This window comes from Haplochromis burtoni, unplaced genomic scaffold (genome assembly GCF_018398535.1).
Source record: "Haplochromis burtoni strain Fernald_Lab_line unplaced genomic scaffold, NCSU_Asbu1 Contig_83, whole genome shotgun sequence".
NCBI classification, from domain to species: domain Eukaryota; kingdom Metazoa; phylum Chordata; class Actinopteri; order Cichliformes; family Cichlidae; genus Haplochromis; species Haplochromis burtoni.
In genome coordinates, this window is record NW_024582444.1 from 857800 (window position 1) to 869885 (window position 12086).

General features: G+C 42.1%; 1 protein-coding gene across 1 annotated transcript; it reads right to left on the reverse strand.

Moving 5' to 3' along the window:
• Positions 1-282: 282 nt before the first annotated feature.
• Positions 283-11898, reverse strand: LOC102304149 (sodium/hydrogen exchanger 6). The gene is made up of 16 exons (XM_005926389.2): positions 11510-11898; positions 10889-11088; positions 10656-10733; positions 10342-10418; positions 9628-9740; positions 9412-9517; positions 8020-8161; positions 7762-7867; positions 7022-7110; positions 5579-5692; positions 5172-5283; positions 3876-4029; positions 3751-3781; positions 3571-3659; positions 3106-3211; positions 283-1659 (listed from the first exon to the last, which is right to left on the reverse strand). The coding sequence occupies exons 1-16, from the start codon at positions 11784-11786 to the stop codon at positions 1330-1332; spliced, it is 2124 nt and encodes a 707-aa protein (XP_005926451.1). The 5' UTR covers positions 11787-11898; the 3' UTR covers positions 283-1329.
• Between the last annotated feature and the right edge of the window lie 188 nt (positions 11899-12086).

A 12086-nucleotide genomic window follows, 5' to 3' on the forward strand; every position in this document is an offset into this window, starting at 1 on the left:
TGTTAGCAAATCAAAATATGTACAAATCTACATTAAGTAAATGAGCTTCTGAATAGGCACTTTAATTCATAACAGTTCAGCCAGCTGTCAGTATTCTTTGATGAGACATCACAAACACATAGAAGCTTGTTTTGTTTTTTTAAACTCAACCAGATGGAGGCAGAAAATCGAGAAATAAACTAATATTAGCCCTAATAACCACATCTATATATGCCAACGGGGCTGGCGAAATACACACACACACACACACACACAGAACACACACACACACACACACACACACACACACACACACACACACACAGACCAGACAGACACACACAAAGGAAGCTCTAGTTTCCAAATATAAAGTTACAGCTTCTGCTACAGTACAGAAAGGAGACGTTTTTTTAAACATGCATACAGTCCAGGAAGGAATAATCGCCTCCACCTGTGAAGAAATCTGTAGCGCTTTTATTACGCCCTCCACCCCTTGGAAAAAAGTCGCAATAGGAGCCTTTCACCAAAAAGAAATCTCACACAAAAATACAAATAAATAGATAATAAATAAACTAAATGAATCAGTATATAAATAAATCATTTTGTTAAAGAAATCAATGTTAAATAAATAAATCAAACCGTAAACAGACTGATTTAGAGGCAGTGCTAAAATCTAAGATGGTGGAGATGCTCCTGGGCACTGGTGTGGATGCAGTTCGTTCTCTTTAATCAGTACCTGCCTGTTTGTTCCGCTCAGGTCTTTGTTTGCTTCCTCCTTTGATAATCTCCTAATCACATGCTTGAACTGCTGATGAACTCTGGGAACAATAACTAGTGTTAAAGTGAGCCAGTCTGTGGATATGTTAGTGGGATTAGTTACCAAACTGTAGTGTAGATGGGCTTTAACGCCCTTCAGTGTTATGCGTGGTGCTTATCTTTAGGTAGAAACACACAAAAGGAGCTGGAAAAATGTGAACTGTGTATACAGCTAGGTTTATAGAGAGCGCTGCCATATCACCAGTGTGGGATAAACACAGGAGCAAATGAAGCCTCCTCATAAGGGGTGAAATGTAACCTATAAAATCGAGAAGCTCTTGATTTAAAAGTCCCTCACGTCACATTCAGTGTCACAGTTATCCCGACTTAGATCAAGCTCAAACTATTTTAAAACTGCATGTTAGATAGATTGGTGGTGAGAAAATCAATCTGTGCTTTTTGATTGAAAATCCCGAAGAATTCATTTGTTTTGTTTTTTTAAATATGTCATTATTTTGATCAGTCGTATGTATAGTGTGTATTTTTTTTTTTAAGTTGGAAACAACAAACTGCGTCCTCAGAGCGGCAGCTTTCTTACAGTCTGTGCCTGTGAGGTTCGGAGCGCGGGGGGGAGGGTGGTGGAGGCAGGGTGACGGTAGTCGGGGCCTCCACGGGGTCATCCATGGGCAAGACCAGCCGCGTTCCCCGGATCGCCACTTCGTGTTCTGCCACGGAGAGCTCGTGATCCAGACCTTCATCGAAAGAACCTACACCACCCCCGGCGCGGGCGGTCGAGGAGTGCTTGGGGTTGACGGTGCGGGATCCGGACGCGTCCGTGCTGACGGTGACGTCGGCGTACATGGAGCTCACGCTGGCATCGTTCAGGATGAAGTCAGAGTCGTCGTCATGGAGCTGACCTTCATTCTGGTGAGCGGGAAGAGAAGAGGCGGCCGTGAATGCTTCCGCACGAAACTTAATCAAAATCAAGAATTATCCTCGATCAGTATGAGTACGTTTGCATGTACAGTACTGTGCAAAAGTCGTGAGTCATGCCTTATTTCTTTATGTTTTGTTGGGAAAATGGGAAATAGGTGCCGCGATTTACTGAAACATGTGAAAACATGCATGGAAACAAAGTGCGTGAAGTAAAGTAAGTGAGTAAGTCAATATTTGGTGTGACCACCTTCATTCTTCAACACAGCCTGAACTCTAAGAAGCTTTCCTGTTATTTCTTTATAGTCTTTAGGAACAGTTCTCCAGGCTTCCTGAAGGACAACATGATCCCACACGGCTTCAATAATGTTGAGGTCTGGGCTTTGGGGAGGCCAATCCATGACTGAAAGTGTTTTATTGTGTTTTTTTACTCCATTGGCAGTGTGTTTGGGATCATTGTCATGCTGACAAATGAAGTTGTTGCCCGTAGATCAAAATCTGACCTGCTTTCATAATTCAATCAATCAATTTTGATAAGATCCCCAACACCACTGGCTGAAATGTAGCCCCAAACCATGACAGAGCCTCCACTGTGCTTTAAAGACGGCCGTAAGCACTCACTGTTGTACCCGTCTCCTGACCTCCTCTATACACATTGTTAAAACAGAAGTTTGCAAACTTGGGTTCCTCACTCCATCAGAGCTGTTGCCACTGATTTTGAGTCCAGTTCTTGTGTAATTGGCATAACTCAGCCTTTTCTCCTTGTCACTCTTCCTTAAGAAGGGCTTCTTGTCAGGCACCCTTCCACTGAGACCATTACTGATGAGCCTTTAATGATCAAATGAAGGTCCAGATGGATGTCTCAGGTCCTGAGTCAGGTCTTTATTGATTTCTTTTCTATGTCCTATAAATGATTATCAGATACTAAGCATCTGCTTTAGATGTTTCTTTTAGAGTTAACACTTCTTATTTAATCCTCAAATTTACATGGCTTTTTCTATAGATTAAACTAAAAACAAATAACAAATAGTGTTTTTTGTGACAGACTGCCTAAAGATACAATTTAAAATCTTTTTGTTTGCCAAGTTCTCTTAGTTTAGGTAAGTTTGTTCTGCTTGAATAATTCATAGATAATTTTTAAGTGTACTAAAAAAACAAAAACAAAGAACAACTACAAAAACATTCCTCTGAAAATGGTCAGGAACATGGACTTCATTGGAAAAAAGGGAGTGAAAAAGCAGCCAATGTCAAAAGAAAAACTTTGAGAAGCCTTCAGAAAGTCTGGAGAACTATTTTCTCAAAGAGCACTTCAAAGAAAAAAAAAGTTACAAGAAAGCCTGGCTCCTTAGAAGGAAAATATAAATAAATGAGAGGTGGCTGAAGACTTTTACAGTCCTGTAAATCTGAATAACTCATAATTCTTTTTCATGTCCAAACCTCATAGGCCTGTGGGCTGGTGAGGCATCGAGCCAGTGGTCCACAGCATGCAGGCAGAGTAGCAGTGAGAGGCGGACCGCTGTGGGTCAGGAGGGGTTTCAGGTAGCTGGTGAACAAGCTCGTGTCAAGGAGTGCACAATATAACCATTTTAAAGCAGTCTGGTTCAGCTGTAACAATAATGACTCAACCAGGTTTTCAACCGCAGCAAGTAAAGGAATATTTCTGTTTCACAACATCACTGTGAAACTTAAAACACATTTTATGGTTTACTATCATTTTTTAGCTGAAATGTTCAAGTAAAAGGTTTAACATTTTACAAACACCTTTGTGAAAAGCACGATATAAAACATAGTAAAATAAATATCATCACTCTATCTCTGAACCTCCTGTGTTGTTACGTGCTAGAAGTTTGTAAAGAGCGCCCTCTGGTGGCCACAGGTGAACACATCAGGCTGAAAGGATACTTGTGGTCAAAGTTGTACCATATCCTAAAAGGCCAGGCGCTCTCGTGTTTGGTGCTCCTCCGCTGTGACCCATCCAACGCGCCTGAATTCTGTTCAGCAGAAGGATGATAATGACATGGCGTGCATTTTTATTTCATCACAAAATCAGACAAATTAATACGGCGCTCAACACCAACTCACAGCGTTGTCTTGATCAGAGTCCACACCCACCCTAAAAAAACAAAACAAAACAAAAACATGTACTTTGACAAAGTTCAGCGGAGGTGATGCAGCACAAACAGTAAGACACACGGAGGCCGGCTTACGGTATGCTCATGAAAGATAGCATGGGTGTGGTGCCACCACCACAGATCCACACAGTGAAGAAAACGATCAGGAGCGTGGTTGAAAACATCATCTGACGGGCGTAAGTCGCTGTGTCTCGAATGGAAAGTGCAAAGGTCATCGCCCCACGCAGACCTAGAGGAGACGAAAAATAAAACAAGGATGGGTGAAAACGTTTTATTAATTATTGCTCATGTTGTGGATACATAGGCATATGTAAGCAAATAAGAAAGCAAGTCCAAAGAATGCAAGTCATTCTGAGAAGACCGTTCGCGGTCAGGTTTAGGTTAAGTCTGCGGGAAACAAAGCAGGTGCCCTGTAGTGTGAAAACAACTGGAAAAACCAGAGCATCTTTCACATATTAAGTGATGTGTAGCTGATCGTTGGTTGAAGGTGGACATTTCAGGCTCCAGATGTGCAGGTGACCGACGTCAAGTATTAAAAAAAGTTTGGTTTCAGTCTTTGTCACTTTCATTAAGTCTAAAGAGGCTTTGGTGTAAATAACTACAGCCTCTCTGTGAATGTGAGCCGTTTACCCTTTGAACTTTCACCAACAATATGCTAATAAAATACACAACTCCCACTCAGACTAATGAAAATGAAACTTCAACTGAATTCTTTTAGACGATAAAATCAAAACTGAAACATGTACACCCACTGTGGAAACAAATGAAAAATCCTCCTTCTTTTTAGGGGTTGCCACCGCACACTAGTTGCCTCTCCCTATCTCTAGCATCCCCCTCTGTCACATCAACCCTCTCCGTGTCCTCCTTCACTACATTGTCTTGAAGTCTGGAAGCCCCATCTTTAACATAGCTTTGTCCAATATATCCACCATTGCTCCTCTGCACATGTGCAAACCATCACAGCCTTGACACTCAAACTGAAACCACACCTAATGAATATTAACTATAGCAGCTCTACAAGTCACTGAACTTTATTAACGTTCCTCTTTGCTGGTCTCTTCCTGTGCGCATTCCCCATTAAAGTGCGGCAGCGTGCCTTTTGTCTGTTTATTATTAACTTAATAAAAGTTAATAATAAATGCATCCTGTTCTTGGCTTAACTACTTCAGTTATTTCCTGGCAAGCTCATGTGCTGTGCGATGGTGTGGGTGTTTTTGCTTCTCCGACTGCTGGTATATGTAGCAATGCTAATGAGCAGTTCCAAAAGTTTTCTCAGCGTACTTAATGAACCGTTGACATATATAACTGAAGGTTTAAGAGGAGAAACATGGTTTGAGTCCAAGCCTGATAAACGGCTTTATGCTAATGTACCTGCAAACATCATAACGTGCTGAAAGTTGTATCCGATCTTGTTCTTGCGGCCCAGGTTGAGGAGGAAGGACAGAGGGTAGATGTTTGCAGCCCTGCCCAGAAACACTGCCACCTACACAGCGCAGGAAGGTCAAGGACACAACACAGGAACTCTAACACTGGAATGGAAAATAATCACACGTAGACGTAAACACCAGCTCGGCGGTGACTAAGCTTTGATATGCTGATTTGCTTGTGTCCGTGATGTTATTTTTGGCCTTGGTTAAACATGAAATAGATGTTCAATTGTAATGGTATAAATATATATCAAATATTTTTCAAGGCATATGAAACAAAAGGTTTTTATCCTATATCCTGATGCACCGCAGAGCCACTGACTCCTTAACCACCAGCAGAGTAAAGGATACGAAGGCTCCGACAATGAAGAGAGGGTTGAAGACGTGCGACTGGAAGGAGAAGAGCGTCAGACCCATGTAGGAGAAGATGAAGTTCTCTGCCAGGAAGTTCAGCAGCTCAAACAACTGAAGGGGATGAGAAAAGCGGATATTGAATTTCATTTATATATGCTACTTCCCCAGTTTTTACACTTCCTTCTATTTGAAACAGTTAAAAATTTCCAAAATATTCTTGCGCACCATAAAATGACGACTCTGGAAGACCCAGAGTTCGGGAGAAGTCATTTAAAAAATGCTTGTCACATTTTCTAATGAAGCTACATTTGATGCGCCTGTTCTGCAGGGGCTTGCCAATCAAACATGTTAACCACTACACCAACAGAACATGCTTGTCAGTGACAGAATGCAGTGAAAATCAATAACCTGTATTACAGAGTCCCCTCATAAACATTCTTCCAGCTCGCACACTACAATGAAGCGTCAGCTTTTAATTAACTTTGACTGTGCATGAGAGTGTGCATGTAGTTGCGAATCATCTGATGTTTTGGACATGTCTTCCCCTAGGCCTAGTCACGCAGGACTATAGGTTGGTTGGTGACCCACTGGCAACCTTTAGTCACTAGGGAAAAATATGTACTCACTGTCCAGTTGGCTAATGATTAATGGAGGTTGTTGGCACCAAAAACCTCCTTGTGCTCGCTCTGGACAGATTCGCGCAGTTCACTGTAGTTTGCATGGAAGATGCAGATTTTCTGCAAATACTTTGCAGCTGCTGCCCGTGCAGTCGTTAAAAGAGACCTTCAAAGTAAAAGCTGTGCCTTACCAGCGCAAACTAAACATTTCAAAGCCGAAGTAAATATTTTAAGCTGGTTTTCAGACACTTGAAAGCCATTTCCCACATTTGCTTCTTAGACACTTTTTTCGTCATATCTCTATCTCAGTGCTGCTTTTGAGTCAGGTGACCACAAGTTTCTGCGTGTCATATCACCTTTAACTCATCAGAAACACATAACTATGATAAACTCATATCTATAAACATCCTGCATTATCATGAACTGATACTGATGATTGTAGTAACTGGTTATTAACATTTAGTTGATATGAACGTGCAGCTTTGTGACGTCCTAGCTTCAACAGAAGACAGAGCTTTGAGTTTGTAGGACACGGAGCAGTCGGCCACATCAGCTCCATCAGCTCACTGTTTCTGTGAATAAATGATAGCAGCTCGTGAATTTCTCAGAACTTTCTGCAAATTTGGCAAAAAGTATAACCAAGCTTGCGCTAATGCCCAAGAAGCAGAGAAGCTGTAATTCATCCTTCCTTTCAAGATATTTCACAGATGTAATTCTTTGCAAACCAGATCTTTAAATGCAACAGCGCAGCAACAACTGCTGCTTGAAAATGAATTTAAAACAATGGGATCAAGCACATTATATAAGTTATACTGCATTTCACCTGTTTGGTCCTGTCTTGAGAGTCTGGTGAGAGATTATTGTAGGTGTAGTGGGCCTGAGTGATCCCACAGAACAGCACAGCAACGACACCTGAAAGAACACACAGTCATCCCACATCAGCAATCGGTATTCTCCAATTCTCCAGTTAGACACTGGATAACTGGCACCATGAGAAGGCAAACAAAGCCTGTGTCCTTATCTAAATCTTCCTGTTTAGGAGAACAAAACTTCTAAATGTTATTATTAGTGTCCAAATAGATAGTTGTAACCTTTTGTTGTTAATGCAAATGCTTGAACAGCAAGTGATAAAATTCCTTCAAATCCATCATATCGCAGCATGCCACACGCTCCCCAGAAAAGACAGTAAAACAGTCAGTTTTACTTAGTAGACCAGCAACTGTGTTTTAATTGAAGCTTCAGACTAACACAAGATCGATATCAGATGTCTTCTTGTGAAGACCAATGACTTCTCAGACCTGACTGATCTTTGCAAAATACTACACAGAGAAATACCTAAGAAACACACAGATAAGCTGACACAGACTCTGTGCCTCCACAGAGCACTTAAATGACTCCTTCAGGGTAGTTTCCAGTGAAAGCATGTGTCACCAAGCCTGTGCACATACACACGCACAAACTCACAAGGTGAAACCACTATCTCCCACACTGCTGCAGCTGCTAATCAAATACGGAAGGCAGTGTTGTTACAACTGCATGCAGGAGACTTTGTTGCAGGTCTACCTGTGAACCCGCAGGCCTCCGCCAAGAGAAAGGTGCTCCAGGACATCAGGAAAAAGAGCGCCGTCTCCAACAAGGGGAAGTCCCGCAGCTTAGTGAACTTGGTGACGTGATGGAAAGTTAAGGGACCAAACAAGGAGGCGTGGCAACTTTAATACACTGGAAACAGGGAGAAACTGTATCGTTATTCATTTACCTCTTGCACACACCTGTGAATGTAGATGTAAAATATGTCATGGTAAGAAACAAGTGAAAGGATATGAGGGCGGTCACAACTCCTGTAACAACACCGAGAGCAAAAGAGCCGCTGAAGACGCCCAGAAAGACGCCGAAGGACTTCAACATGGCCATGGCCTCAAAGCTGTGGCTGTTGTCGCCTGCAGGCTGGTACGCCACAATGGAGCTGCAGGGAAGACAGAGAGCATGCACGCAAAACCATTTAGAAGAAAAAAGGAAGTGGGGCTTTACTACAAAAAAGGCCTCACTAAGGAAAGGGAAGCTGGTCAAACACATGCTCACAAAATAGCGTCAGGAATGAAATCACAAATGCAGCAACCCAACTCCAAGAATGGCTTCTCTTACCAGTCTCATCATTAATTCAGATGAACTTGGTTATGATTTGGACATATCTGCAAAGACTTCAAATATGTGGAGTTGGGTTTTACAGTCATAAATGAAAAAATAAAAGGTCTTGCATGCTTCATTTGAACTCTATCAGGTTAATATTCTGCAATAACCTTTAATGAGCCTAAATGACTAAAAACTTCATAAGAATAAAGGGTTTCCTGGTGATTCTAGAAATGGTGGGTGATCTAAAAATCAAAAATAAAAGTAGGAATGGATATGAAAGGGCTGCAGCGTCTCAGGAATGAAAGGGAGGGTGATGAAGGATGATCCTGAAGCCTACCTTCTAATGTCTGAGGTTCTAAAATATTAACAAAAGCAAAAACCACGCAGTCCCCCTGACCAACCCACCCACCGAGGAGTCACTGTCTGGTTTTCTCCCAGCCATTCCTCGGACACCTCAGGTAACAGTGAGCTCTCGTTTCTTGCGGAGCGCACAGCTCCAGCACCATGCCTTCCCAGCTTTTCGAAGCGGAGGAGAACACTACATACATACGTACGTACGGGCAAGGCGATGAATGACACAGATGGGTGGAGACAGGTAAGCAGTGAAATGACAGGCACTGATGTTAGTATGATTAATGCGTGTACAATACAAAAAAGCCATTTCTGCCACAGTTAGCTCAATGCAAGCACAGGTTTTATGGGACTAATTAGAAAAGAACTAGAAATTATAATTACAACTGTATCTGTTCTTTCTGTCTGTAATGAATATGAAAAAACTGGCACTATTGGGAGCCCAACTGAAGGAATCAAACACAAAATTAACAGTTTTTCTTCTGCATAAAAATTTATTTAACTCAGATTTAACTCAGGTTCCAACAGTTTGAGCTGAATTGTTCACCAAAATGTAATTACTTTAGCAAAAAGCCCCAGCTGATTGAGCCTAAACTGCTACAGCTTCAGAAAGAAACATTGCACCAATTATATCAACTAATATCTCTTAAAAAGCACTTATTGTTTTGTGGCGGGCATTAAAAATTGTTCGTTAATGTGGCACCGATGCTTCAGTGCGTCAGTAATACGTACGAGGAGAGGACGATGGCGACGGCATCGTTGAGGACGCTCTCCCCAAACAGTAAAGCGTAGAGGTCCACGTCTACCTTTAGCTCATTGAAGATGGCGAGGACTGTCACTGAGACACAGGAAATAAAGAGTATAAAACATCTAATTGATAACAGGAAAGCTGTTGAAAATGGAATCAGATGCTTATCTTCTCTGTTAATTTTGGATGTGGGTACCTACCAGGGTCTGTTGCTGAAACGATGGCCCCAAAGAAGAGGCAATCAGTAAAGTAAAAATCTCCATCAAGCTGCCCCACGACTTTCATGAAGGACACAAAGCCATACATGATCAGCCTAGGAGAGAAAAAACAAACAAACACTCAAACCACTACTATTCAGCAACAATCTGATCACATGTAGGAATGCAAGGTCTGCAGTGTGGTATGTACTGGGCCGATCTGCACCTTAAGGTGGGTGGATACTCTCTCTCACCATCTTCAGAGGTCTGCAACCTGGATGTGATCCTGGACTCCACCCTCTCATTCACATCATATATTAAATCCATCTCTGAATTTGCCATCTACCACCTGAAGAACATCTCCAGACTGTGGCCAGTACTCTCAGACTTTGCAGCTAAAACCCTCATTCATGCTTTCATCACCTCCCGCCTGGACTACTGTATCTTCAGAACTCCGCTCCTAGAGTTCTTACTTGTACAAAGTCCCAGTAACACATCACCCACACCAGCTCCTGGGAAAGTCTCATATTTCCTAAAAGATCTATCTCCTTGCCTACATGCTCTTGCTTCCCAGTATTTATCTGACCTTTTTCTCCACTACACAAACCTTGGAACCAGCTATATAAATCTAAGTTACTATTGTCAATATTATTGTTGCATGGCTTAAGATTTTCTGCACTATTCTGAGCTAACTTCAGAGATGTTTACTTGACTTACCCGATAACAAAGCAGGATATAACTGTTCCGATGAAAGCATAGGCGAGGATGGAACCGATGTTCCTGAAAAAGTGTCTCTGAGAAAGACAGAGAGCAGGTGTTTATTTTAAACTGTTAGCAGTCGGACGTACCGCCCACGGGACATTGGATGGTTTAGGGGACTAATAGGACTGCTAAGGGGTTAAGAAAGAGGCTACGAACAAATGAATAATCTTAAAAAGAAAACATTAAAGACAAATATAAACCCTTACAGCTATATATTTAATAACACATACTTACATAAATCTTTATATAAAACCTTTTGACACTCTTACCCTTTTCAGACTGTAACCTGCATGGAAAATAATGGGAGGCAGCAAAATGTTGAAAAACACCTCTGGGTCAAAGGTCACCTGAGGAAAGCAGTAAGATTAGTTAGGCACTTAATTGCCATCCATCCATTTTCATTACATTATGAGACATACATGTCTCGCTTAACAGACTGTTTAGTGTGAGACATGCACACTAAACGGCCAATACTTCAACCCTCCACCATCTGTTCCCTTGCCTTTCTCAGCATCTCATCGTCCTGCACTTGGTGACCTTTGCCCTGTCCGACTTCCCCCTTCAGAGTGTACTCATAGAACCGTCCGCTGACATTGACCAAGAGAGTGGCAGGACTGCCGTTAACGGCACAGCCGAGAATCACGTCGCTCATGCTTTGGGGGGCGTGGATGCCAAACCGCAGGATCACACCCACCAACAGTCCTTTGGGAAAGTGGAAAAAGAGAAAAGAGCAAGTGAAATCAGAACAGGCAGCACAGGATTTGAAGTTAACTATTATTTGAGGAGGAAATTAGGCTGAGATTGCATTTAAAACTGTTGAATCAACCAATACTGATAGGAGAATTATTCTTACAGAAGTGAGCTTTATTATTTTGAAAGGAAAGGATACTTTAATAGCTATAAATAGGAATTATAGGGCCCATCTCTAGTCATTTGTTTGCCATTTATTGTTGCAATACACTACCCATTATCGTGTATTCTGTTGCAACTGTTTTTTATTAGGGATATCACTCTGATTAGAAGTATGCTGCCCAAGATACGTGAGATTTACCTGTCAAATTATTCAGCTAGCATTAAAGCTACGTTTAATGGACTGATATGAGGGCTAGCTCGGTGTCCTTACCATAGATCATGGCAAGCCCCGTTTCGTGCAGGAACCTGAATCGGCGGTGTTTGAAAAGCCATATGGTTAGTATGGTGAGCGTCAAGAGCATTATGAATATCAGTAGGTAGGCACTGTCCTGTCGGTGGCTTTCCTCTGCTATCCTCTCAGTTGCGCCGTTGTCCATCGCACCGCCGTCGCCTTGGCTCCCGACGAGCAGGACTGTGAGCAGAAAAGGCAGCAGCAGCGGCGCTTTCGACGGCTTACCGCCAAGAAAGCGACTCCGTGTGAATCCCATTTTGTCTCTGTGTCCAAACAGTTACATTTGTTGTTAAATTAGTGCTGGTTTTTTTTGCCGGGAAACAGCTGATTAGATTAGAAATTAGCTGGACCAGGGTAAATGACAGGTCCTTCCTTGCCGTTACCAAAACACTGGGACTTCCGGCTCTTCAAAATAAAAGCTCGTCACGTTGCTTAAGCAGTGTGAAGGGCAAAGTTACACATAAACGCGTGAAGGTTGCACAATCAATCCACTCATAAAATACACTAAAAATGGACATGAAAAAAATGGAAACTGATAGCGTCGTTTAAAAAAGTA

Excerpts from the sequence above, each read along its gene's own strand:
- LOC102304149 (XM_005926389.2), bottom strand. The coding sequence starts at position 11,786 with ATGGGATTCACACGGAGTCGCTTTCTTGGCGGTAAGCCGTCGAAAGCG. Across the intron at positions 9,741-10,341 it reads ATATCCTGCTTTGTTATCGG|GCTGATCATGTATGGCTTTG; the intron begins GTAAGTCAAGTA and ends TTTCTCTCCTAG. Across the intron at positions 7,868-8,019 it reads CAGGAGTTGTGACCGCCCTC|GTCACCAAGTTCACTAAGCT; the intron begins ATATCCTTTCAC and ends ACTTTCCATCAC.